The 26,732-nt window shown below is 45.7% G+C and overlaps 3 protein-coding genes and 1 non-coding gene across 4 annotated transcripts; 2 read left to right on the forward strand and 2 right to left on the reverse strand.

Moving 5' to 3' along the window:
* LOC148093524 (E3 ubiquitin-protein ligase TRIM50-like) lies at nucleotides 1–1,690 on the reverse strand. Its single transcript, XM_087815201.1, has 2 exons — nucleotides 1,462–1,690; nucleotides 1–590 (listed from the first exon to the last, which is right to left on the reverse strand). The coding sequence occupies exons 1-2, from the start codon at nucleotides 1,688–1,690 to the stop codon at nucleotides 1–3; spliced, it is 819 nt and encodes a 272-aa protein (XP_087671327.1).
* A 1,164-nt stretch (nucleotides 1,691–2,854) lies between these two features.
* LOC107526576 (E3 ubiquitin-protein ligase TRIM50) lies at nucleotides 2,855–7,623 on the reverse strand. Its single transcript, XM_016199070.2, has 4 exons — nucleotides 7,225–7,623; nucleotides 4,141–4,236; nucleotides 3,002–3,232; nucleotides 2,855–2,881 (listed from the first exon to the last, which is right to left on the reverse strand). Exons 1-4 carry the CDS (start codon nucleotides 7,621–7,623, stop codon nucleotides 2,855–2,857), a joined length of 753 nt encoding a protein of 250 aa, XP_016054556.2.
* A 5,506-nt stretch (nucleotides 7,624–13,129) lies between these two features.
* FKBP6 (FKBP prolyl isomerase family member 6 (inactive)) lies at nucleotides 13,130–26,518 on the forward strand. Its single transcript, XM_016199072.2, has 8 exons — nucleotides 13,130–13,186; nucleotides 13,278–13,395; nucleotides 13,818–13,907; nucleotides 14,710–14,912; nucleotides 16,142–16,261; nucleotides 24,303–24,497; nucleotides 24,955–25,064; nucleotides 26,428–26,518. The coding sequence occupies exons 1-8, from the start codon at nucleotides 13,130–13,132 to the stop codon at nucleotides 26,516–26,518; spliced, it is 984 nt and encodes a 327-aa protein (XP_016054558.2).
* Nucleotides 22,692–22,798, forward strand: LOC148093525 (U6 spliceosomal RNA). The gene has a single exon (XR_015714320.1). It is a non-coding gene; the product is annotated as a U6 spliceosomal RNA (small nuclear RNA).
* Nucleotides 26,519–26,732: the final 214 nt, after the last annotated feature.

Genomic DNA, 26,732 nt, shown 5'->3' on the forward strand with positions numbered 1-26,732 from the left:
CTACGACTTGGTGGGCTGTGGAGGGGTGAGGTGGCTAGGCCCGCTGGGCGGGGGCAGCACCATGGGCAGTGAGTTGCTGCCCCTTTCATGCCAGCATGTGTCCAGGATGGGGTAGAGCTTGCCCTGGAAGTCAGCCTGGAATGTGTAGAGTGGCCGCAGGTCATCCGGGCGGTCAGCATCAAAGAAGGTGAGCTCTCCCTGCTCATAATGCAAATAGACGCCAATGCGGTGGGGGTGTCCAGCCACGGGCAAGGGCACCCTCGGGCAGCCAAAGGCCTCATACACCCGGCCCTCCTTCAGGCCAATGAGCCACATGCCATGCTCAGGGGACTTGCTCAGCTTGCCCTTGCGACTAGCTGTGCCCTTGATGACTCCCAGGCGCCAGTCGCTCTTGCTGCCCACCACCACCTCCCAGTAGTGGCGGCCACAGGAGAATCCCCGGCTGGCCAGGACACAGGTACTATAGTCGAAGCGCTCAGGCTGGCTAGGGCATCGCTGGGCCAGGAGCCCACACTGCACCACTGTGTTGCCCTTGGAGAGCTCCAGAAGAGGGTGGGCTGTGGCAGGATCCAGCTTGAGAGATTCTGGGGCTAGGAAAGATCAAAGAAGGCTTGTTTTTAATCCACACAAAAGGCAGCAGACCTTGCCCCAAGGGAAGCTGATTGGAGGCCCTGAGCTCCTCAGAAGTGGAACTGCACAGGCCTCATCTCTGTATCTTCAGGGCCTAGAAGGGACCAGGCACAGAGTAGGCACCCTTAGGATGTTGGCTGAATGAATGATGTCTGAAGGGTGGAAAAAATAAACAGCTGAGAGCCAAGGCCTTCTGGTAAGGGACATACATGGTGCAGGCCTGCCTAAGGCCAAGGTGCTGATGGAAGGACCAGGAAGACAGCCTGTCATGTGTGCTTCACAGCTAAACTCCCAGGTTTTCTGGAGAATCCATAACAACTGCAGTTGTTTTCTTTGATACTCTAGCAACCTATTCAAGGACAAACTCTCAAATGACCTCTTTGCTAGCTGCCAGCTAATCAGTTTATATAAAAATGTGCAAACAACATTCACAGTTCAGAGAATGTGGTTTTTTTCTCTCCCCCTTTTATATTATATAAACCCTGTTTTTGTCTTTGTTGGATGAAATCAGTCTATTGATTGATCTTCCTTATATGCCAATAATAAAGGAGTTAATTAGATGTCTTTGAGTATTTTTTGACAGAGCAACAGCTACATTTATTAAGCACTAAACTACACACACACACACATATTTATAAATATGCAACCTGGAAAGGAGGGCATTAAGAGCTTCCCTTTACAGATGAAGAAACAGGGGCTCAGAAATTATACAACTTGCCCCAGTTAGTAGAACATGGAGCTGTGCTTGACCCAAGCTCTTTGGTGGACCCCATTCCTGTGCTCTCCCCACCAGCCTATGCAAGCCTCCCTTCCAGCTTCTGCACTTTGTACCGCAGCCCTCAGGAGTGAGGATGGACTGGGGCCTCACCTGGCAGAACCTTGCGGAAGAGCCTTTTCCATACAGCCAGCTTGATGTCAGCCTGGTGGAGGCCTGGCTTGAAGGAGATGGGGCTGAATGTGCTTTCCAAAGGTCGGGGCTGCTGGAGCTCTGCTCTGGAGGCAACAGTGTGCAGTGATGGCGGAGCTCGTACAGTACACCCCACCCATAGGCAAGTCCCATCAGACAATCCACAGCTCAGCAGACTGTGCGCTCAGGATGCCCATCATTTCCTCCCCTCCGCCTCCCTCTCGGAAGACCTGCCTCCTTCCTGGAAGGGGAAATACTCTACATCAGTGGTCCTCAAAGTGTATGTCCTAGACCGGTAGCTTGTTAGAAATGCAGATTTTCTTGGGTCCCACCCCGGACCTGCTCAATCAGAAACTGATTATTCAGGCCCAGTGTTGGTGTGTTAATGAGCCCTCCAGGTGATTCCGGGGCATGCTAACATTTCAGGACCACTTGTCTGAACTGGGTGACCCTGGTACAGAGCCAATCAGATTCTCTGTCCATTCATTTAAACCAATGCTCCCAATCGAATTGTCCCTGAAACTAAATAAAACTTGAGGCCCTGGCCAAGTAGCTCATCCCGATATGCCAAGGTTGGGGGTTTGATCCCTGGTCAGGGCACACACAAGAATCAACCAATAAATGTATAAATAAGTGGAATAACAAATCAATGTTCTCTCTCTCTCTCTCTGTCTGTCTCTCTCTCAAAATCAATAAGTAAATAGCCTGGCTGGGCATGGCTCAGCGGTTGAGCATTGACCTAGGATCCAGGAGATCGTGGTTCGGTTCCCGGTCAGGGCACATGCCCGCGTTGGGGGCTCGGTCCCCAGTTGGGGATGTGCTGGAGGCAGCCGATCAATGACTCTCTCATCATTGATATTTCAGCTCTCTCCCTCTTCCTTCCTCTCTCTGAAATCAATAAAGATATATTTAAAAATAATAATAATAAGTAAATAAATGTTGAATAAAAAAGAAAATTTGAGACAACAAGGAGACTTATAAACAGGGTCTGAGGAAGGCTCAGGAACTGCATGGATTGTTCACTTGTTGGGACTAGAACATGGATCCCATCACCTCCTCCTCTGTGTTATTTCTGTAGTTTCTATTGTTTTAGATACCCACACTGATGTAACCACAGTTCACTGTCCACCTCCCACCCGTCTGCAAAACCCCTGAAGGCAGGGACATGACTTCATCTGTTTTCCCTGGCCCCAGTACAGAGCCAGATGTGGGCAGCTGCTCCTGAGGCACTGGCGAAAATGACAGGAGGAACTAGTAGAGAAGGGATGTCTGTGGCCACAGCCACCAGACTGATGCTGAGAGCTCCCTCCCAGGTTATTACCTGGAGGCCATGGAGTGGTACTTCTGAAAGACAAGAGAGAGGTAGGTTAGAGTGTGGCAGAGGCTATGCAAAAGCCATTAGCAGCGACAGGCTCTAGAGGCCCCGAGGGCCTCAACATGGGGGACACTCCCTTGTCCACTCACCTGGATGAACTCGTGGTGACTCTCGTTACCAAACTGCTCCAGCAAACACTTGGCTTGGACCAGCCGCTCCCGCGTGCCCTGGGCCTGCTCCAGCTGCATGTCCAGCGAGGCCAGGAGACCTCGGGTGTGACCTTCAACCCCTTGCAGGCAGCGGGCCTTCTCCTCATCCACTAGGTGGTGCAGCTCCTGGAACTCACGGCGGATCACCCAGCTGAAGACATCGGACTCGTTCTAGGACAGCGAGGGCCTGTCATGTCAGGAGCCGCATCGGAGTGGTGATGACTGACCTCCATGCCTCCAGAGCCGGGCACTTGGGCCTTCCTGAAGGGGCTGGTCCTGGTACCTAAGTCCCAGGGCTGAGTCCTGCCCAGGTGTTCACACTGTGCCAGGAGGTCCCATAGGGGACCATGGAGTGGGCAACAGTAGCAGGGCAGAGGCTGGGCCTCCAGTTCCCACTTCAAAGCAATGGCTCTGCTTTCAACTTGTCTTAACTATTAAGTGTGCAAGTCAGATTTTTGCTTTATCACAAGGTTTCACAGCTGAAAAAAGTCTGAAAGGCCACAGGAGAGCAGGCTTTGGAGTGAGATAGCCAGGCTTCCCGTGTGACCCCGAGTTCTATCTCCATTGAGCGAGATAATGCTGCCTCCCTGTCAAGGGTGAGGGGTACTCTGGGGACACTGCTGCCATTTCACAATCACCTGCAGGGCTGGGCTCCACATCTCCCAGCCCCAGTGTGCCTCTCACTGAGGAAAAGTAGACAGCTAAGGGAAGCTTCAGGCCTTCCCACGCCTGCGCGGCAGGTACTGAGCCGGCACTACACAGGCTGTCAAGGTCAAGCAGGCACAGGAGGCAGGGGGCTGGCAAGTCATGTCAACACTTTGGGCTGTTTACCTCTGGGACTTAGGTTCTGGCTTATCTCAGGCCCAAGGACATGGGGACACAAGCCAATTTAGAGACAGTCCTGACAACTGGGTTGAATTCCCCTGAGATTTCCACCTTCCCCACCCTGCCCTGGAATGCTTTGAATGCAGGCTGTAATGGAAGGCATGCATTCCCGTGAAGGACAAATCAGAATTGGGCTCTGCAGGAGCAGGGAGGTGGCTGGTCCCAGCATAGGGGCAGAGGGAAAGGGCACTCACGACAATCCGGGTCCTGTTGTTCACCAGCTTGGCGATATGTTCATCCACCTTCTTTTGCTCCTGCTTCAGGTCAGAGATGAGGGCTGCAAGATCCTCCTGAAGGCAATGGGCCATGGCCCCGTGAGTGGCTGATCCCTTTACCCTCTTAGCTCCTTGGGGCCAGGCCTGGGCCTCACACTTCTAGGGAGCATCCCAATGGCCACTAGCACTCCCAGTGGAGCCAGGATAGGCACCAGAGCTACCCAGGTGCCCTTAACCTCAAAATAGTTAAGATTATTCAAGAATATTCCACATTGATGGTAGGAACTGCACAGGCAGAAGAGGAACTCCAAGTCATCCCTCTCCAAGACACGGAGAGAAATGCTCAGCATTGTTACAGCAACCTGGAAGTCTCCACCCAACATCCAAGAGAGGTGATCGCCAGTCTGAAGCCAATACTCCCTGCATGGAATGCTGCCATAGGGTACCCACAGGTAAACTCTCCAGTCACCAGGAGGTCCGGAATTAGTGGCAATTTAATCAAGAGTCATTACAAAAGGGTTGTCCCCAAGTGAGGCCAGTGGTGCATGTGGGGGCCCAGGTTACACCTGGTGAGTCCCCACACCCTATAAAGACCTGAATCCCAGGTTTGGTCCCAGCCTAGATTTAGGGGCTCCCAAGGATGAAGTAAACTTACTTCTCCTGGGCTGCTCTGGACCCAAATCTGACCTAACTTTAGGGCTCCAAGCAGGACCACCTAGACCACCATCTGGCTTCACTCATTACTTGACTGGGGCCCTGTGGGTTTATGCCCATGGAGTGTACAGACTCTGGCTTAGAAAGCTCCCAAGAAGAAGTCAGCTGCAAGAGCTTTTCAAAAAGGGAGCTGGGTAAAGAATAAATGGGCACAGAGCCCTTGCTCTGGATAAGGAGGCATCAGATCTCACAGCAGCGCAAGAAAGGGCATTCCAGTGCTAACCCTCGTGAGGCAGAAAGAGATGGGACTAGTTCTTCCTCAGCAACTGGGCCACAGTGAGAGGAAACACAATTGTGAAAACAAATAAAGTTTCTCACAATCTCAACCAATAGGAGAAAACAGAAATGCATGACAGGGATCTGATAAACATAATTTAGTCACATCACACAGAAGAGTCTTGGGATCACAAAAAACACACATCTAAAACCAGGACCCAAGCTGGGCCCAGCTCTTTACCAGAAAGGATGAGCAAGCTCCCAGGTGTTTCCTTCTCTCCTGGGCACCTGCCTGCTAATAAAACATGGGCTCCCTTTCATTATATTTTAGTTGGGCCTCCTCCTTCAACACTCCCCTAAAACTACTCTTGTCAAGGTAATCAATTCTTACTGCCAAAGCTGACAGACTTTTCAATCCTCAGCAGACATTTCACAAGTGATCTTGTTCTGGTTAAAATGCTTTGTTCCTCTGATTTCCAGGAGGCCATATGCAGCCAGTGTTCCTGTTCCCTCTGTTGATTCTTTCTGTCCCATTTTTGGGGTTCTCTCTCTACCCAAAACTTAAATGCTGGTGCCCCTTGGAGCATCATCAGTGTCTTCACTTATCACTCTACAGACTCTTACTCTCAGCCTCTTATCTCCAGCCTCACTCTCCAATTTACCCCTTCGGCAGAGGGACAGGACTCCAGCACAACTCTGCTTAAAAACCTCTTGTTCACCCCTGCATGACCATCGTTCTCTGAATAAACTACAAAACTCAAAACGTGTCACACATGTTGGTCTTCCCATGCCCGGCCCCTGCTTACTTCATCTGTCCCATCTGGCTCCCACCTCACTCTCCCTTGAGCTTAGTGAAATGACCTATAAATCCTCAAATGTGCCAGGTTGTTTGCCTCCTGGGCTTTTGCGTGTGCTGTCTTTATACTTGGAATGCTTTTCCTCCCCTTCTTTTCCTATCTAGTCCTCCTTGTGGTTCAAGTCGGCTTAGTAGTCTGCTTCCTCCTGGAAGACTTCCCTGACCACCTGAGACCATTCAGGAGCCATGTTCCAGGAAGTCTCACCTGGAGACTGTATTTGACAGTAGCCCCTGACACACAGGACTCTGTCAGGCCCCCAGATTGTGAGCTCCCCCAGGGCAGGGTGAACCTCTCACCCACTACTGTACCAGGGGCACTAGCACATCGCCTAGCACAGATTAGACACCCAGTAAATGTCTCTGGGGAGGAAGGGCTAGTGGATGACCTGGCTGGCCCTGTGCATGTTTCCTAGTTGTCTCTCAGGGTTGAAGGAGCAAAGAAATGCTGCCCAAAGCACTCAGCCAGGAACCCCCTGGAACAGCCCTTTGCCTGCAGATCTCCATGTTCTTTCTTTTCCTGAGCCCCTCACTTGTATTTTGTCATTCCTCACTTTTATTCCCCTTTCCTTCCAATACCAGGCCATGTACCCTATATTAATTCACTTCCGAGTGCCCTTCCTGCCCTTTCTTGATCTGCTGGCAGTAGGAAGAAAACTGGCCTTGGTTTGAGTCCTAGTTCTGCCACCAACAAGCTGTGTGACCTTGGGTAAGACCTTTTCTGAGCCTCAGTTTCCTCATTTGCAAAATACAATAACAACCCACCCTTCACAAACCTTAGACCAACATATTAACTTAAGATGGTATCATTGTTATTATTATTTTAAATGATGATCTGCTAGACCTGAGGCAAAGGTCCAGAAGGACAGGAATCCACTGATTCCAAAATTCATTTTGAACACTTACTATGCCAGGCACGGCTCCAGGCACAAAAATACTCCAGGGAACAAAACAAAGTCCCTGTCCTCCTGTGCCTGAGAGTGCAGTCCAGGAGCGTTCAAGAAACCAACGAGGGCTACAAAGAAAAATAAAGCAGGGGAAGGGCTAGCATTGTGACGCAGGGTGCTCGCCTTCTTGAGTATGGCTGTCATCCCCAGCACCTGCTCAGACCGTGAAGGATGAATGAACGCTCCGGACTTCTGTTCCAGGACAGGGCGGGAGAGCACCCGAGTCCTGTCCCAGGCCCCTTCTGTGCCGCGCGATGGCGCCAGAGCGCGCAGGAGCTGGGCTCCGCGGGCCCCGGCGGCCTGGCTCCCGCCCCCCAGCAGCCTCCTGCCCACCTTCATGCGACTGTAGACGGTGGGGACCGGCGTGACCCGGTGGTGCTGGTGGGAGCCCAGCAGGCCGCAGAGGCCGCAGATGAGCTCCTGGTCCTTCTCGCAGAAGAGGCTGAGCGGGTTCCTGTGGTGCGCGCAGATCTTGGGCTCCGGGTCCCGGGGGAGCCGCAGGGCTTCGATCACCCGCGCCAGGGAGACGTTGGGGGGGGAGCTGCTGCCATCCACCTCCTGCCGGCACACAGGGCAACGCAGCTCGGAGTCCAGGTGGCAGGACAGGGACACCAGGCAGCCTTTGCAGTAGGAGTGGCCGCACTGCAGCATTAGGGGCTCCTTGAAGACCTCGAGGCAGATGGGGCACCGAAGGCGGTCCTCCAGCTCGGTCATGTTCACCAACCACGCCATCCGCGGTGGGGGCTGTAACACAGGGGCCTTCCTGAGCCTGCTCCCTCCACTCCCTCTGCCCCACAGTTCCCTGGAAAGGGCCTCTGGAAATTAGAGAGCCTTACAGACTCCAGTCCTGGGTTCCAGTCCTGGCCCCCTATGACTTTGGGCCTGTTTCCCATCTTTAAAACAAAGGGCTTAAATGGAAAAATGGTCACTTTGAGATATATCCCTCTACCATTTTCTTACTCAGATTTGGAGGTAGACATGAAAGGGGCCACCTACAGCATCATATGGAGTGGCACAAATAATGCAAGCTCCAGCCTCAACAGGTGTCCTGACCTATAACTGGACAGCAAAACCAAGCAAAGGCCCTTCCCACCTTCTAGGTGAGTGTTCAAACTGACGAGCAACTGTTGGAATCATAATTGTAATAGTGATTCCTGAGCCACCTGTTCACACATCACCAGTGAAACCTGGAAATCTACACTTACAATAGACATTCCCAGATCATTCTAAAACAGCGAGTTCCGTCTTAGAGCAACATTGTTCTGGAAAGTCTGGGATTCAGAAGAGCTGTATCTTAATCTTCTGCCCCATTCCCCTTTGAAGACTGATTGGCTCTGAGAATGGAGGAGCACCCATGTGGAACTACCTGGCTTCTCAGGATCCTCTGAGCCTCACACCGGGACCTCAAATCAGCATCCCTGATCCGACTGGCTTGGCCTCTTCTCACCAGGATGGAATAGCAGGAGCAGAGACCTGGGGATTGTAGCTGGTTGCCTGCTTCACCACTTAGTTACTGCCCCTTTCCTCCTCCCCTTTCCCAGCAACACCCCCATGTCCTCAAGGTCACCCAGAATCAGGTGGAAACTGGGCCACATCACGGGACTGGGGAGGCAGCCTCTGCTGGACCGGCTCTGATAACTGTAACATTCAGGCGCTTGCTTTAGCTAGGCAAGGGGAAGGGGTGGGACAGAGAGACTGGGTACCCATTCACACCTTACAGACCCCAAATGGAAACAGACTTGTGCTTCAACACAATCTTTCTGAATCTTTCTTTTTGAAAGATATTTTTATTTACTTATTTTTTAAAATTTATCGTAATTGTTGACAGTTTTACAAATGTCCCTGCCCCCCCCATCCCCTCCATCCCACTTCCACCCCACCCCCAGGCCTTCCCCATACCAATGTCTGTGTCCATGGGTTGTGCTTATAGACATACAAGTTCTTTGATTAATCTCTCCCCACCCACTCCCCCACTCAATCCCTCAATCTGTTCCATGCTTCTATGTCCCTGGATCTATTTTGTTCATCAGTTTTATTTATTTATTTAGATTTAATTGGGGTATATCTTCTAAAAAGTGCACAAATCTTAACCACAAACTTAATGCACACTTTATATATACTCATTCTGAAGATCAAGATACAGAACATTTCCAGTACCTAGAAGCCTCCCTCATGCTGCCCTAGTCAGAACGTCTAACAAGAATAAACACTCTCATGGCTCATATCATTGCAGATTAACGCGGTCTGGTTTTGAATTTCAAATGAACAGAATCATAGTATATACTCTCTTGCGTCTAACTTCTTTATTCAATATTATTGAGTTAAGAACTTTTTTATATGAAGTCTTTCAAAAGGTTTAGAAGTTCAATGACAGTTTGTTATACAGTTAATAATATACTATGTATGCTGGATATGATATTCCGGTATAAGGTACTATACGTATCCCAGGGGTGTGGTGGGCAATTATTGATGGGAAAGGACAGGATGGAGAGGCTCTCCAGGAGTGTTAAGAAAGAGGAGCTCTCAAGCTTCTGGTGGCAGGGTCTGGGGAAGGGGCAGTGGGCACCATTTCTGGTCTCGAAGGTGGCAAGAAGCAGCCCCTGAAGCGGCCCAAGCAGGCCAGGGAGGCGGCCGAAGAAGATACGGCATTCGAGCAAAAGCACAGAGGAGCAGGAGAAACTGGAGGAACTAAAAGCGAAGGCCGTGGGGGAGGGCCCTCTGGCCACAGGTGGAAGTAACAAATCTGGCAAAAAGCGAGCCGTTCCACGTGCCTGAGGCAATGCTGATGCCTAATTCCATTCCTGTTTTAAGATCTGGATTCCCTGTCATACCATCTGTTGCCACCTAGGCCTAGAATGAAGTGTTGTCTTGGACCCTCTGGTATATTTAAGAATTAACTTTTGTAAATAATAATCATAATCATAATCATGCAGTGGCTCATTTCTTTAGTTCTTCTCACTTAGCCATTAGCTGTGAGGTCAGAGTAAACCCAGCCCAGAATTCTGCCAAAGTGTGTTCTTCAGTCTTTGTTCTATCCTGAATTCTGTACCACCTGGAAGTAAACCAACTTATTTGAAAAAAAAGGAAGGAAGGAAGGAAGGAAGGAAGGAAGGAAGGAAGGAAGGAAGGAAGGAAGGAAGGAAGGAAGGAAGGGAGGGAGGGAGGGAGGGAGGGAGGGAGGGAGGGAGGGAGGGAGGGGGGGAGGGAGGGGGGGAGGGGAGGGGAGGGGAGGGGAGGGGAGGGGAGGGAGGAAGGGTTCTAGAACAGCAGGCCACAACTCCCACAGGCCTAAGCACCCACATCTGCCAGCAGGGTTGGTCTCCACCCCAGTGTTAAGCAAGACTAAAGTCTGACATAGACAGATAGAAAACTAGTTTTATTTGTTAATTCAATAAATATTTATTGAGAACCTGCAATGTGTCAAGCATTGAGCTGGGTATTAGGAATATACTAAAGAACAAGACAGATAAGTTTCCTGTCCTTTTGGAGTTTCTGATGTATGGGGTGTAAGGTCATAAATAAACAAGTTCATATAATAGTGTTAAATGCTATGCAGGAAGTAAACAGTGTGGTGAGAAAGGAGGATGGGCGACAGACTGTATGAGGTGCACTTGAGCAAGGTGCAGGGCAATGTCTTTGAGGAGGGATGGTTGAGCTGAGACTTGAAGGATACACAGAAGCCAGCCACCTGAAAGGATTCAGGAGGGTAGACCAGGCAATGGGTCAGCAAGTGCAAAGGCCCTGAGACTGGGAAGCACTAGAGAGGAGACCTGGGTAGCTGGAGCATAGAAAGGGAGAGGAAACATCAGAAGATGAGGCCAGAGAGGTTGGCAAGGAGGGCTGCGTAGACTAGGGCAAAGGTTTGGATTTCATTTCAAGAGCAGCGAGAGCTATTGGAGGGCTTTAAGGCAAGGGAATATCATCTCATTTATATTTTTAAAATATCATTCTGGCTGCTGTGTAGATAATGGGTCACAGTAGCGTGAGCACTTGGGTGGATGGATGGTGAAGCTGAATGACTGATACAGAGAAGAATGATGAATGACATAAAGTACAAGGGGGATTCAGAGTCGGAAGCCCCAGGACATCCAGGTGGAGGAGCTGAGTAGCCCAACTGGTCTGCAGGTTTCAGCAAACAACAGAATCACCTAGAGGGCTTGTCAAAACAGATTTCTAGGCTCTGGCCACAGAATTTCTGATTCAGGGGTACATGGATGGGCCCAAGAATTTGCATTTGTTACAAGCACTGATGCTGCTGCTTTGGGGACTGACTACTCTTTGAGAACCACTGAAAAAGACAATTGGACACAGGTACCTGGAGCTCTGGCACTTGGGAGGCCCTAGGCTAGCCGAGTATATACCACCTGTTTATATCATATATTTAAACCTGTGGGAATAGTTGGGATCTCTCAGGTGTTGACAATAGAGAAGGGCAGGGGTCCAAGGACAGACCTGAAGTTGCTAACTTTTAGAGGTCCGGAAGTGGAGGATGACTGAGAAGGGACAGCAGGGAGGTAAGAGGAACATCAGGAGAGTGTGGCAACTAGGAAGCTGTGGGAGGCAGAATGCCGCCCACCCAAAGAGATCCATGCCCTAATTCCCAGACTCTGTGAAAATATTACCTTACATGGCAAAAGGGACTTTGAAGATGTAATCACGGTCATAGACCTGAAGTATCCAGGTGGGTCCAATTTAATCACATGACCCCTTAACAGTAGAGAACTTTCTTTGACTGGAGTCAGAGAGATGCTACAGAAAAGGAAGCAAGAGGATTCCAAACATGAGAAATATTCAGTACACTATTGCTGACTCTGAGATGTTGGGGCCCATGTGCAAGGATGGGAGAGAAGCCTCTATGACAGGACAGGAGTGGGCAACATCTGGCCCTAGGGCCCTATACGGCCTGCCAAGGCAACCACAGGAGGTACTCGAAATTCAATAAATCTAGGCGCTTTTTTCATAGCTAATTTTTAAGTTGATAATTTCGTATGGCCCAAGAATGATATTATAAATATCCAAATGGACCTTGACAGAAAAAAGGTTCCTCACCCTTGCGCTACGAGCTAAATAAGGGTGGCTCCTGGCTGACAGCCAGGTAGGATATGGGGACCTCAGGCTTAGAGCTTCAAGGATCTGGATTTGCCAACAACCTGAATGAGCTTTGAAGTGAATTCTTCCCCAAAGCCTCCGGTCAGGCTGATGCCTTGATTTGGGCCCAGTGAAACTGATGTCAGACTTCCAACCTACAGAGCTGTGAGAGACTAAATAGGTGTCGCTTTAAACAGCTAGCTTTGCGGCAATCTATGATGACAGTGATAGAAAATGAATATAGATGCCAAGAGAAAAGAGTGTTTAAAGGTCAGAGAGGTCAACTTCATCAAATGCTGACCAGAGTCCAGTACTCTGAGGACAAGGGGTGTCTGATGGATTTGACAAGAGCAGTCTCTGTGGCACAGAGCAGGGAAAAGTGGTTATCTTGAAGCGAGTTGAACAGAAGATAGAGGTGAGGAAGTGGAGGCAGAGTAGATGAAAAAGCCTTTGCAGCAGCTCTTTTGAGAAGTTTTTCTGTGAAGAGTAGCAGTGGGGCCACCTGTAGCAGGAGGGCGATGTGGGACAAAAGGAGGCTCCTTTCTTTTATGGTAGGAGGTTTTCGGACACGTAAGTAAAAGGAAATGACCCAATATTTGAGGCAAGATTGGTGCAGGAGAGGGGGGGTACCTAAAGTCCTTGAGAAGACAAGAGCACAAGGACCCAGGGAGCAAGCAGGAGGGGAGGGGGTCCAGGTGCAGCAGATTTTGTGGATTTGCTGATGGAAAAGTGAGGGACATCACCTTGTCTTCCCAGGAGCTGGGCAGTTTGACTCTAAAGCCCTATCCCGGCCTAAATTTCTCGGAAAAGCAAATCAGAAAGAAGGAAGGTGGAAATAACCCCTCCAGCAGGAGGCCGGTTCCGCAGCCTTGCGTTGGGGCCGCGTGACCCACTGAGTGCCCCCCCCCGCACGTGCCCCCCCACGTGCTGCGCCGAGCTCCGCGTGCCCCTGTCACGTGTCAGGCCACGCCCTCTCTCGCCAGAGCCGTTGGCTGTTGGGACGAAGCCATGAGCTCATCCTCGAGGCCCCTGCACCGAATGCGCGGGTCAGGAGCGGACTGCAGGGTATCACGGGGCGGCTGGTTGTACCCTTCGGGAATTTCCTGGGGTCGGCGGCACGGGGAGGGCGCCTGGGCTTGTCCGCGTGGACATGGTGGGGAGCACCCGGAGTCCGGGAGTCAAGCGAGGGGATGGCGCCCCCGGCCAGGTGAGGGCCCCGCACTGGCGAGTCAGGGGCCAGGGCGCCGGAGTTGGAGTCAGTCTGAGGTCTCTGAAGTCTGTGTTTCATTCCCCGAAAGTCTCCGTACCAGAGATTAAGTCAGTGGATGCAGGACATTTCCGGGGACCAGGGCGTGCTGAAGGACGTCATCCGAGAGGGTGCTGGTGAGCTGGTGACACCGGATGCGTCGGTGCTAGGTATGGCCTGCGGTCCCGGTGCCATCTGCCCTCGAGAAGCTGGCGATGCGAGAGGACTGGCGATTTCGTGGCACTTTACTTTGGGGGGAGGGAAGGCTACATTTTCAAAACGGTAGCATTTTTATTGGGTAGAACATACTTTGTCAGAATTCGAATTTTTAAGGGAAAGCGAGGGAACCCCATGTCCCCTTTGCATGACACCACTATGAACAAGGGACACTCCAAGGCCCACCAGCCAAGTTTCAGAACCTCAGAGCCAAAGGGCAGGCATCCAAATGTTAAGCAAAGGTTTGTTCCTATCAGGGTGCGGGGCAGTTGAAGGGCATCTAACTCAATTGTTTTTGTGTGATAAGTAAAGAGATGTGAGGTTATAGAGGTGAGGGTATTGGTCCACTTTTCTGTGTCTGTTTCCTCTGGCCTAGTGAAATATTCTGGATACCTGGAGCACATGGACAAGCCTTTTGATTCTAATTGCTTTAGGAAAACTCCTCGACTCATGAAGCTTGGAGTGGGTAAGTTGACATTGTGAATTGGAAAAGAAGTTGTTCGGGGGAGTGGATGAGGGACAATGACTTGGGACTGGAAAACTGTCTAGGGCACAGATTCTTTGAGTCAGTTTTTCTGAGGCTGAGTTTTGCTAAACAAAAACAGTTCTGTGTTTCCCCTTGAAACCTAGGTATTTAGGGAAATGTTCTACCTGGCAAGGTTATCTGCATCCTGACTTAACCGTTGGGCATTGTGTTTTGTTTGTTTGTTTATTAAGTAAACATCTGTTGAATGCTTACTACCCCCAATGCATGGTGAAAAGAGAGGATGTACCCAGGTGATTAGAACATCTCAGCCAGTGTGTGGTGGAGATGGACCCACATTCAGACAACTAAACCTGGTAGAATCTGATAAATTCCTGGGAGGCATAAGTAGTGTTGCAGGAGTACCTAATCAAAGGTGCTGTTAATCCCAGCTGGAAAGATCAGGGACGGCATCATGGAAGAGGGGGCATTTGAAAACAGCCCTGAAGTTTGAATAAGATTTCAGTCAGAGCAAAAACTGGGCATGAGGTGAGGAGGAATATGTTGCAGGAAGAAAGAACTGTGTGAACTAACATGTAGAGGCTAGAATGCTGCAGAGCCTAAAGAAGTTAGAGTTGGAATGGTGGAAGTAGTGGGAAATAACGCTGAAAAGTGAGTTGGAGTCACAGTGCAGAAGGCTTGGAAGATTGCGTAGAGAGATTTAGACATAAGGAGGGAAGAAATTGATAGCATTGGAACAGGATACTGGGCAAGCTTCAACCAAGTTCTTTGTCCCTTCTTCCAGATATTACACTTTGGGGCATGGAGCTGGGCCTTCTGAGCATGCGGAGGGGAGAGCTGGCCAGGTTTCTGTTCAAACCAACCTATGCCTATGGAACACTGGGCTGCCCACCCTTGATTCCCCCAAAAGCCACTGTCCTGTTTGAGATTGAGCTAATTGACTTCCTGGATTCTGCTGAATCAGACAAGTTTTGTGCCCTGACAGCCGTAAGTTCTGGAGCACAAATGTCAGCACTTCGTAGAGAGAGGTTTGGGTTTGGGGATAATTGTAATGCCCTGTGATGCTCCTCTGGCCCAGGTTCCACCCCTGAGGTTTCCATGTGGTGGTGGAGGTGGTGTTCCCTGACTTCCTAGTACTGTCAGACTTAATGTTGGCTCTTGTGTGTGGGTAACTGTGCTAGGCCAAGGTCAAGCCGTGGGTTTGTTATGGATCAGCAGTTAGAGCTGATCCTTCAGTCGTCCTTTGCTTACTTCTCTCTGCAAGACAGTGAACATTTGCTTCTCAACATTAAGTTTGGTTTCCAGCAAGCCAAGCATTGGTAGCTCATAAGTAGGGTGACCATATGATTTTTCCAACCCAGGACACTTGAGAATGAAAGGGACTACTAACTGGATAGGCTTCCAGGACCTATCAGGTATAAACTGGGATAATCCCAGGCAAAGTGGGACATATAGCCTCTGTTCTCATAATTTAAGTGTTGCTATTTCTTTGTTGCCTTTACTTAACCTTTCCTATAGAGATAGGGCTTCTACTCTCATTAGTAGCCATATGCACACTTTGTCATTCTGTCTCACACTGACTGTATATGTGACCTTAGGTGTCAACCCCAGTTTACATCTGTATCTGATTTCTCCTCAGCTAAATTGTCAGTACCCCAAGTGAGGGATCCTGCCGTTTTTCATCTTTACACAAAACAGAAGTTCTTGCAGATGTCTGGGTCCCACCTCTGGTGTACTGATTTAGAATCTCGGGGGTCGGAGGACAGGACATCTGTGTTTAAAAAGAGGCTCTATGGGTGATTTTGACATATTCCCAGGGTAGCACATTGTGGCCATCAAGACCAGCAGGGCCCTGGGCAGACCCAGACCTATTAAATTTTGGTTGATAAATGGTCCTTATTTCTGTGCTTGACAAGTTCCATCAGTTTCTCATTCCATGAAAACTGCTGCTTTAGGGAACATCTCTGGGAGGACTACAGAAGTAGATATCCTTTTGGCTGTAGCTGTAAAGTGGGGACAGTGATAACACTGAACTGCCATGCTTCTGTGGGGATTTACACAGATGACCTCTGTAGAGGCACCTAGCCCAATGTTTGACACACATACAGCAATAAACAGAAGTTCATAATCTGAAGGAGGAAAACGGAAGAGGTGGAATTCCACTCACATCGTGGCTTTCAGTTTTCTTGCTGGGTGTCCTTGTCTTTGGTCCTCAGGAGCAACAAGAGCAATTTCCACTTCAGAAGGTCCTAAAAGTGGCAGCTACTGAACGGGAGTTTGGCAACTACCTTTTCCGCCAAAATCGTTTCTATGATGCCAAAGTGAGATATAAACGGGTAAGAATACTTAAGAAGTGTTTAGACCCTGAAAAATTCCTTTTTTAAAAGACGTAGACCTTGTTTCTTTCCCTACTCTTTATATGCAGCCATTAAGAAAAATCTCATTAAATTTCATTGAACCTCCTCATACCAGATAGCTGGGAGAGGGGACAAGGTATTTGGGGGGAGTCTGATGTTCTGTGTCTGGTACTGGATGCTGATTACATAGGCGTGTTCCGGTTGTGAAAATTTATTGAGCTATACACTTATTTTTGTACTTACATGTGTGTATGCATGTGTAGATGTATTTTACTAAAAAGTTTTTAAATTCTCATTTTAGTATTAGGTCCTCTACCAACTGATTTTTCCACCCCTCCCTCTATAAAGTTTGTGGTCTTCATTTCCTGTCTGACAATAGAGATTCATCTTAACTCTCTGAGGTGACTCTCTTCTCACCAAGCTTTTGATTGTGATGTGGCTTCTTGTGTAGGTTATGCTGACAGGAATTCACTGTGTTTTGTAACTCATTCAATAAATATTATGAGCACTTTCTGTGTATCAGACTCTGTGCCTTAAGTTCTAGACACAAACAGGACAGAGTTTAGAGTCTATGGGTAGTCTGACTTTACATCTCATATACTGAGCCTAAATCATTCAGAATTCGCACTCAGCTGCAAGGAACAAAATCCTGAAAAACTTTTTTAAGTAAACTAGGTATTTAATTTTTACTCACATAAAAAGAGAGGCAGTCCAAGGCTGTATAGCAGTTCCATGAAGCCACCAGGGATCCAGGTTCCTTCTGTCTTTGCTCAGCTACCCTTGAATATGTCGTCGTTTTTGCCCCTCAAGATGGTCATTCAACTTGTAGCATCACGTGATTTTCTGGGCAGAAAGAAGAGAGGGGAGAGAAGTCTGGTGTGTTCGTATATTACTTCCTTTTATATTTCATTGGCCATATTAAATGGACAATCCTTAGCTCCGTAGTAAGGTGGGGAGTATACTCTTTAAATTAGTGCAATGCTGCTTTGAATGGAATGGAAGTGTTAGGAGAAGAGGAGGGGAATAGATATTGGGTAAGCAGCTAACAGGATCTGCCACATTTGGCTTATATGAATGTGCTTCAGAGAGAGAAAAGAGGAGAGCATGCATGTGCCTGTCTTTTGGCATGCTGACAAAATTAGGTTCTTAAACTCGGATAGTACAGATTTTGGCTCATGGTTAGGTTGAATCACAGATACTATTTGTAAAGTTTCTTGAGAGCCTACTCACTTGAAAATATTTTTTCTCATGAAAAACAGACCACTCCTTCCATCACTTATTTCCTGGTTCTGATCCCCTGAGGCAGTCACTTTTTAATTATATCTGCTGTTTTTCTGATATTCTGAATTTATAAATAACATGCTTTAGTTGCTTTTTCTGGTAATGGTTCCTCATTACAGAAGGTGAGGCTTTAGTTCTCACTTCTGCTTTCCCAGTATTGTCATAATTTTAAAAATCAGTATTCAATCTTACATTAGTGAGGCTATATAATATTGTGCCTGCTGAGCCCAGCTCTTCACTATGCTTCTTGTGCAGCAGCCCCCTTGTGCCCCTTGAATTGCCTCTTTTTTGCCTAGTTTTCTCTATGCCTATCACTGTTCCTGAATGGCCTCCCGGCAGTAGAAGGCCTCTCTCAACGCTACTTCCCATGTGATCATGCCTCTCATCAGCTAACAGTTCCACGTTTTCTCAGGACATCCCCACTGGAACTTCAAGTCAGACTGCAGCTCCCTGGGACTGCTGCATAAACAGCTCTTGTCCCAGGACTGCCCTGTGGTGGTTTTGCGGATTTCCTGTTGTTTTTCTCAGTTTACTCCTTTGTTTTGATAGAGCACATCTTTGCATGTCTAAAAACAGTCTTATACTTTATACTTAGTTTACACTTAACAGTAGCATAACTGAGTATAGAATTCTAGGATGCAGAGTTCAAGTCATCATTCCTGAGTTTGAAGAATATTGTTCCAGCTTTTAGAATTGTTATTAAGAGGTCTGATACCAGTTAGGTTCCTATTTCTTTATATGTGACCAATTTGTTTTCTTGTAGAGACGTAACGATCTTTTTTTCTGTGGTGTTTTTACATTCTACAGTGATATGCCTGTGTGTGCGGGTGTTTTGTACTTTTAAATTTGTTATATTGAGCTCTTGATGTATCATTTTATTCAGGAAAGTTGTCTTCAGCTCTGGGAAACTCTTGTGCTCTTGCTTTGATAATTTACTCTTGTTTCTGTCTTCTCTTTTTCTGGAACTTCTTATCAGACCTCCTAGATTGAGTTTTTAGGTTTCCTTTTTTATTTTCTTTCTCCCAATTTCCATCTTTTCTCTTTTTTATTCCACTGTCTTCGAGCGTTCTTTGACTTTATTTGCCATCTAATAAGTTTTTCATTTGTTTACCTTCCAAGAGCTCTTTGTTCTGCTTCATTTTTTCAGCATCTGTTCCTGTTTCATGCATACATTATCTTTTCATCTGTTTAGACTATTGATTATAATTTTTAAGTTTTCTTCTCTGTTCATCTTCTCTTTGCATTTGAGTTTTTCTTAAAACCTCAGTTCTTTTTATGTTTGGTGGGCTTTCTGTCCATTGGAGACTGTGTCCATTTGCATTAGGTTTGGCTATAAGTCACAGAGACTCATAATAAGTGACCTAAAGATAGATATTTCTTACTTACACGAAAGGCTTGAGGTGTACAAACCAGGGCTTCTTGGTAGCTATGCTCCACAATGTACCCAGGTACCCAGCTTCTTCCATACCACTGTCTGCCCATTTCTAGGGTGGGACTCTGGGGCCTTGTGGTCCATGATGGTGGCCTCTAAGTTCTAGGCAGTAGGAGGGAAAAGAGGGCTGAAGGCATGTACCTATGACACTTGTACTGAATCATGTTTTCGAGGACCTATTCTGGCCATAAGGAAGGCTAGCAAATATCCATATTCTGGTTGTACATGTTCCCAGCAAAAAATTTGATTACTGTGGAAGAAAGGGGAACAGCTACTGGAAGACAGGAGGCCCCCTCTCCCACAAAGACTTTCCCCAAATGTTTGCTGATCTTTGGCTGTCCATTAGATTTGAAAGAGGCATCTAAAGAACTTAATAAACTGATGAACAGAATAGATTCAATGACATGGAAACATAGATGAGACTGACGAATGTCAGAGGGATGGAGGAGGCTGGGTGGGTGGAGGGGGAGAGAGTAACTAAAGAATTTATATGCATATAAGCACAACCCAAGGACATGAACAGTGGTGGGGAGAGGGACTGGGCAGAGGGATGGAACAGGGTGGAACGGGTCATCGGGGAGAAAAAGGGACATCTGTAATATTTTAAACAAAAATAAAATTTAAACAAAACTAATTGGAAACTTTAAGTACTTGGTGGGGCAGATTGCACTGTGATAAGATAGACTCCCACATAACAGTGTGCAGGCGTTTCCTCTGAGCATATTCAGTTCTCCATCTCCTGCCCAGGGTAAATGCCTAACTACCAGTGTCCTGGGAGCTGAACAGCAAAACAAAACAGAAGGTCTCACTGGCTATTATTGAGATTGTCCTCTAATACTCCTGTTACCAGTATACCTTCTTCCTGCCCTCTGCTCTGTATGTTGTCCTTGCACTGAGAGCCTCTTGTGTTCCATTTCTCTAGAAAATAGACACTCCTAATTCCTGAGGTAGTGGGAAGGGCATCTGGACCCACAGAGACAGGGAATGTTCAACATGTCCTCCTTTATCCAGCCTCACTTCTATGCTCTGGTGGCCCTGATTCCTACTTCTGCCAGTTCCCTGGGCTTTCCCGGGGCTCTGAGCTGCAGACCAGCCCCTTGTATATTGGCACTCCTCTCTGCCAAGTCAGTCACAACACTGCCATCCACTCTTGACACATTGGGTTTGTCACTGATCCTCTTTCTGTTCTTCATTCCTGTTGGACTATGCCTTTCTAGTACTTAAGGCAGGAGAATAGACGATGTGTGTGAAGTCATCTTCACTCAGCCAGAAGCTTTGCATACCTGTTCCTATTAGAAGTGTCTTTAGTCTTTAGAGCAGCAGATCGATATTTATTGAGCACCACTGTGTTTCCAGCTTTTTACTCAGCCTTGTGTGGGACACACAGATGTATGAGGCAGGGTTTTTGCTCTCAAAGAATTTTAATCTAGCTGTAGTACCTAGTACTGTAACTTTTCAGAGAAGAGGAAGATTTTTGTAGGCTAGAACATCTGGTATTGGCTTCTTAGAGGAAATGGCACTTTAGCTGAGCCAGAGGGATGAAATGGCAGAGAAATACAGGGGGAAAAATTAAGTCTGGACAGGAGAAAAGAATGAGCAAAGGTATAGAAGTGAACAGAGCCTTTTCGGGGGCAGTTGGTAGACGCCTAGTCTAAAACACAGGCTACATTTGAAGAATAACAGGGAAATAGGGACAAGGTAATCAGATTCAGGAAGATGCTTAATATGTATAGATGTGTCTAGATGAGGAAGAGGGTGGAAGGGAACCACTAGGGGGGAGTGAGTTGATAAAAGTATTATTTGGAGAAGAAACAATGGTGAGTAGCACGTAGGTAGTGGTGTGCTGGAGCTCACAAGAGCCAACTGTAAAATTTTCAGGAATTTTTGCAAGCTCAAAATCAGTCACGGTGAGCATAATAACACCACTGGAGTAGGTAAACACTAGAGGCTCCTCCTCCCATGTGAGCTGGTGGTTAAACACTTACCAGCACACCACTGTATGCAGCACATGTTGAAGGGACAGACTTTCTTTAATGAATATCTGTTCCATGTGAGGCACTGGACTAGGTGTGTTCCAGCTAACTCTGTTACAGGGGAATCTGGAAATATGTTTAAGAAGATGTGAGTTGTACAAATAGAAGAAAAGGTTCTGGAAATACTTTCAAAAAATGATTTATTAGACTTGAAGTTTTATATTTAAGTGATGAAGGAAACAAAGTTTTCTGGTCTGAGAAATATTTAAAACAAGAATAACTGGGAAAGAAATTTGTTAACTTCAGTTTTGATTACTGATGAGAATAGCCAGGTAAAGATGGCCTGTAGAAGATTGTTTCCAGATGACAGATTGTTTCATGATTCTATATAGGTATGGGACCAGAGTTCAGGTGAGAGATCTAGGTTGGTGATGTGAGACCTGAATCAGTTTAGAATGTCTGAGGACAGTGGACAGAAACTTGTGTAATGAATGCCTAGGATTTAAACAGAAAAGAGAAGACAAAGGAAGGCTCATAACTTTCTACTTAAAATACCATCTTCTCTGACATAGTATCCAGTTCTTCCATTCTGCTAGCATGTTCCAATGGAATCTCCTTTATTACTCACACTGACAGTGTTCAGGTGTTGCCTTCATCACTTTTTTCTTTACTATTGTTGTTGAGATATAGTTCACATACCATTCAGTTCACACTTGTAAAGTATATATAGTTCATTGGTTTTCAATATATTCACAAGGTTGTTGCAACTATTACCACTGTGTAATTCCAGAACGCATAATCACCCCAAAAAGAAACCCCATACCTGTTAGCAGTTAATCATTCTCCCCACACTCCTAGGTAAACCCTATTTTACTTTCCGTTTCTATTGATTTGCCTATTCTGGACATGTAAATAGAATCATTAGATATATGGTCCTATATGGCTTCTTTCACTTAGCAAAATGTTTTCAAGATTCATCTGTCTTGTAGCATGTATTAGTACTTTATTCCTTTTTAAAATAATTTTATTTTTAAACTATAGTAAAATGTGCATACTTTACCATTTTAATACACTTATTATTTTCATCGTTTTTAGGTGTACAATCCAATGGCATTAAGTACATTCACAAAGTTATGCAACCGTCTACACTACCCATTTCCAGAACTTTTTCATCATCCCAAATGGAAATTCTCTATCCATTAAGTAATAATTTCTATTACCACTTCCCCAAGCCCCTGGTAATAATCTCTATTTTACTTTGTCTCTATGCATTTGCCCATTATGGATACTCATAAATGGAATCATAGAATATTTGTCCTTTTGTGACTGGCTTCTTTCACTCAGCATAATGTTTTCAAGGTTCATTGATGTTATAGCATATACCAAACTTCATTCCTTTATTTATTATTCTATCGTATAATTTCTACCACCTTTTGTTTGCACATTCATCAATTGGTAGACATTGGGTTGTTTCCACTTTTTGGTTATTCATACTATTGCTATGAACATTTGTGTACAAGTTTTTGTGTAGACTTAGTTTTTATTTCTCTCGGTTATATACCTAGGAGTGCAGTTGCTGGGTCGTATGGTAATGCTATGTTTAACTTTTTAAAAAACTCCCATACTATTTTTCATAGTGGCTGCAATAATTTCACATTTCCACCATCAATACAAGGATTTCTCACCAACACTTATTTTCTGTTTTTAAAATCATAGCCTTCCTGTGCTTGCTTTGGCAGCACATGTACTAAAATTGGAGCAATACAGAGAAGATTAGCATGGCCCCTGTGCAAGGATGACCTGTAAATTTGTGAAACACTCCATATTTTGTGCAGTGCCCCAGTGGGTGTCCTCACTCCATTTGATTAGCTCATAAGAAATATGAGTCAAAGCACTATGTGTGGCACTCAATAACAAACTCTCGACTTTTCACTATAAAAAAAATTATAGCCTTCCTAGTGGGTGTGAAGTGGCATCTCATTGTGATTTTGATTTGCATTTCCCTGATAACCAATGATGTTGAACATCTTTTCATGTGCTTATTGGCCATTTGTACATCTTCTTTGGAGAAATGTTTCTTCCGTCCTTTGCCCATTTTTTAATCAGGTTGTCTTTTTATTGAGTTGTAAAAGTTCTTTGTATGTCTTGGATAGTAAGCTTTTATCAAATATGATTTGCAGACATTTTCTCCCAATCTGTAGGTTATTACACACTTTATCTTTTCAGGAATGTCCAACTATCTTTTTATTCAAAAAGACAAAATAAATTATTTGTAGGCATAGATAATGATGGCAGTAAACCATTATATGTTGTCAGCTTAAACCAGTAACTGATGATTATAGTGATTTTCTTAAACATCAGCCAGCCTCTTCATTTCCTTCATTCACATTTTTGATAGTGTCATTTGAAGCACAAAAGTTTTTAATTTTGATGAAGTCCAATTAATTTATTCTTTGGTTATTTGTTCTTTTGGTGTTATATCTAAGAAACCATTGTCTAATTAAGGTTACAAAGATTTATATCTATGTTTTCTTCTAAGAGTCTTACCGTTTAGTTCTTACATTTAACTCTATGGTCCATTTTGAGTTAATTTTTTTACATGTTGATATCTAGTCATCCCAGAACCATTATTGAAAAGCTACTCTTTCTCCATTGAATGGTGTTGGCACCCTTGCTGAAAATCTTTAGATGCATAGGTTTGTTTCTGGACTTTCAGGCTGCACTGTCAGTTCTGTTCCATTGATCTGTTATGTCTGTTCTTATGGTAGTACCACACTGGTTTGGTTGCTATAGCTTTGTGTAATAAGTTTTGAAATTAGAAAGTGTGAGTCTTCCAACTTTTTAATGCCATTTTACTATTCAGAGTCCCTTGAATTTTCATATGAATTTTTGAATCAGCTCGACCATTTCTGCAAAAAAGGCTGTTGAAATTTTGGTATGGTTGCATTAAATCTATAGATCAATTTGGGAACATTGCCATCTTACCAACATTAACTCTTCTGACCCATGAACATGAGATGTCTTTCCATTTATTTAAGTCTTCTTTAATTTCATTTAATAATGTTTTGTAGTTTTCATTGTACAAGTCTTCCGCTTTAAATTTCTTGCTACTTATTTTATTCTTTTTGATGTTACTGTAAGTAGAATTGTCTTAATTTCATTTTTGGATTGTTTATTGCTAGAGTGTAGAAATACAGCTAACTCATATATTGATCTTGTGTCCTGAAACTTTGCTGAACTGATTTTTAGCTCAAAGGGTTTTTTGGTGGATTCTTAGGGTTTTCTGTATATAAGATTATCACTCCTCTTGACCACCTGTCCTTCCTCTCCACAGGCCTTGTTGCTTCTCCGCCGGCGATCAGCACCCCCTGAAGAGCAGCACCTGGTGGAAGCTGCCAAGCTTCTTGTTCTCCTTAACCTCTCCTTTACGTACCTGAAACTGGAGCAACCCACCAGGGCCCTGCACTATGGAGAGCAGGCTCTAATCATTGACCAAAAGAATGCCAAAGCCCTCTTCCGGTGTGGACAGGTGAGTTGGAGAACAGGGACTTGGGAACAAATGCCTAAGAAAACGTGGCAGTGGTGTTCAGCTGGGCACTGCAAAAATGCTCTTTCCTAAGTATGCTTTTACTTACTTACTTACTATTTATTTTAATCCTTACTGGAGGATATCTTTTCCATTGCTTTTTCAGAGAGAGTGGAAGGGACAGTGAGAGAGAGAGAGAAGAGAGAGAAGAGAGAGAGAGAAGAGAGAGAGAGGAGACAGAAAGAAAGAGAGAAAAGAAAGAGAGAAACATTGATGTGAGAGAGAGACATTAATTGGTTGCCTCCCGCACACGCTCCAACCAAGGGATTGAGCCTGCAACTGAGGTATGTGTCCTTGGCCAAAATTGAAACTGGGACCCTTTAGTCTGTGGCTGACACTCTAACCACTGAGTCAAACTAGCTAGGGCCTAAGTGTGCTTTTAAATTCTGTCCTTTGACAGGCCTGTCTCCTCATGACTGAGTATCAGAAGGCCCGGGATTTTCTAGTCCGAGCCCAGAAGGAACAGCCCTTCAATCATGACATCAATAATGAGCTGAAGAAACTGGCCAGGTGAGACCTATGTTTGCACTCCTGCTAACAGAGAGAGATGTGATGCTTCTATAGTCCTATTCTCTCCACCTGGTAATGTCCAGCACATGTTATGAGGCAGCACCCCCTAGAGCTAGTTTTATGAAATGCTCAGTACTCTAAACCAGCAGCTCCCAGTGGGGAAGTGGGACAAATTCCAAACTACACCTGTCTGGATCATTTCCCACCTCCTTGTTTCACCCTTACCCCTGCATATAAGCACCCCTAAAGAGGAGGGCTAATGTAATTTTAAAAAGGGACTTGTTCTTCAGATACTTTCTACTTGCCACCAACAGAGAACAACTGTTCTCAACTGACTATAGAAAGGTGCCTTATAGAACCTGGTTCGATGTGAAATTGGTCTTTCAGGTCTGATTTATTACCCATAGGGTGACTTTTTTGCTAGCCCAAGTGAGATGTATATATATACATACCAGTCTTTCAGTAATGTAACTTTTAATTTTTATTACTTTTATTTAAATTCTCACCCAAGTATATACGTTTATTGATTTTGAGAGAGAGACAGAGACAGAGACAGACATCAATATGAGAGAGAAACATTGATCAGTTGCCTCCTGTACATGCCCTGACCAGGATCGAACGCACAGCCTTTTGGTGTATGGGATGATGCTCCAATGAACTGAGCCACCCGGCCAGGGCCAGTAATGTAACTTTTTATGATTGTAGAAGTTTCTTGTTCATCGTAGAAAACTTTGAAAATGTCAGCATATAAATAGAAATCACCCATATTTCATCACCTCATAATATATCCACTGTTTTTAGGTGGGTTTTTTGTTGTTGTTGTTCTGTATTGAATTTCTCTACTCCCGTTAACATTATTTAATCCAAATTGCTTAGTTAAAGCTTTCTTGACATTAAAAAAGGCTGAAGTATGTGCACCTCTTATATTTGGATCCAGTTGTTGCATTTTGGGCCTTTTAGGACTTTCCAGCAATTTCCTTTCTGATATTTATAAGTATCCTGTCAGGTTAGATGTAGAAATTTTGGAGTCTAACCATTCTTTAACAAGAAAGTCTCAAGATAAATTAGTGGGTACTCAGTGTGAGGCGTCACTTGGCAAGACTCCACCCTGCAGCTTCACTGACAGTAACTCCTAGTCTTCAAGGCTGCCATCTTTTCAGAAATGGGCTTTTTGTCCAAGGGCTTCCTTAATAGCTCTTTACTACACCACTACCTCTCCAGTATTCCTTCCACGCCTTCCTGATTCAGTTTAAAGCCCACTGAATTTTCAGCATTTCTGGATCTGAGTGGAGAATTCCCACCACCAGATGTCACCTCCTACAAAGACAGACTTTCTCTAACTACTGTGTATTTCTCTTTACAGCTATTACAGGAACTACACAGATAAAGAGAAAGAAATGTGCCATCGAATGTTCACTTCTTGTGATAATGGCTCTACAGTGGGAGAAAAATAAAGGTAATCAAAGGAATAAAGCATAAGAGGCTTCAAGACTTTGTCCAGCATATATAAATAATGTGGTGGTTCTCCTTGACCCACCAGTGGATAGTGGCTGAGGATGGGTGAGAGGAGTAGAAAAGTTCCTGTTGAAGCTAATGACACAAGTCTAGTGCAGAATGCACACACTGTGGCCTTCTCATAGAGATCATCAGAGAAGACTGGAAAGTCCA

The sequence above is a fragment of the Miniopterus natalensis genome, chromosome 3 (assembly GCF_054644295.1).
Source record: "Miniopterus natalensis isolate mMinNat1 chromosome 3, mMinNat1.hap1, whole genome shotgun sequence".
Classification (NCBI taxonomy): domain Eukaryota; kingdom Metazoa; phylum Chordata; class Mammalia; order Chiroptera; family Miniopteridae; genus Miniopterus; species Miniopterus natalensis.

Excerpts from the sequence above, each read along its gene's own strand:
- FKBP6 (XM_016199072.2), top strand. The coding sequence starts at position 13,130 with ATGGTGGGGAGCACCCGGAGTCCGGGAGTCAAGCGAGGGGATGGCGCC. Across the intron at positions 13,396-13,817 it reads ACCGGATGCGTCGGTGCTAG|TGAAATATTCTGGATACCTG; the intron begins GTATGGCCTGCG and ends CCTCTGGCCTAG. Across the intron at positions 14,913-16,141 it reads AGTTTTGTGCCCTGACAGCC|GAGCAACAAGAGCAATTTCC; the intron begins GTAAGTTCTGGA and ends TTTGGTCCTCAG.
- LOC148093524 (XM_087815201.1), bottom strand. The coding sequence starts at position 1,690 with ATGGGACTTGCCTATGGGTGGGGTGTACTGTACGAGCTCCGCCATCAC. Across the intron at positions 591-1,461 it reads CCTCACTCCTGAGGGCTGCG|CCCCAGAATCTCTCAAGCTG; the intron begins GTACAAAGTGCA and ends GATCTTTCCTAG.
- LOC107526576 (XM_016199070.2), bottom strand. The coding sequence starts at position 7,623 with ATGGCGTGGTTGGTGAACATGACCGAGCTGGAGGACCGCCTTCGGTGC. Across the intron at positions 4,237-7,224 it reads CCGTCTACAGTCGCATGAAG|GAGGATCTTGCAGCCCTCAT; the intron begins GTGGGCAGGAGG and ends CATTGCCTTCAG. Across the intron at positions 2,882-3,001 it reads GTCACCACGAGTTCATCCAG|AAGTACCACTCCATGGCCTC; the intron begins GTGAGTGGACAA and ends CTTGTCTTTCAG.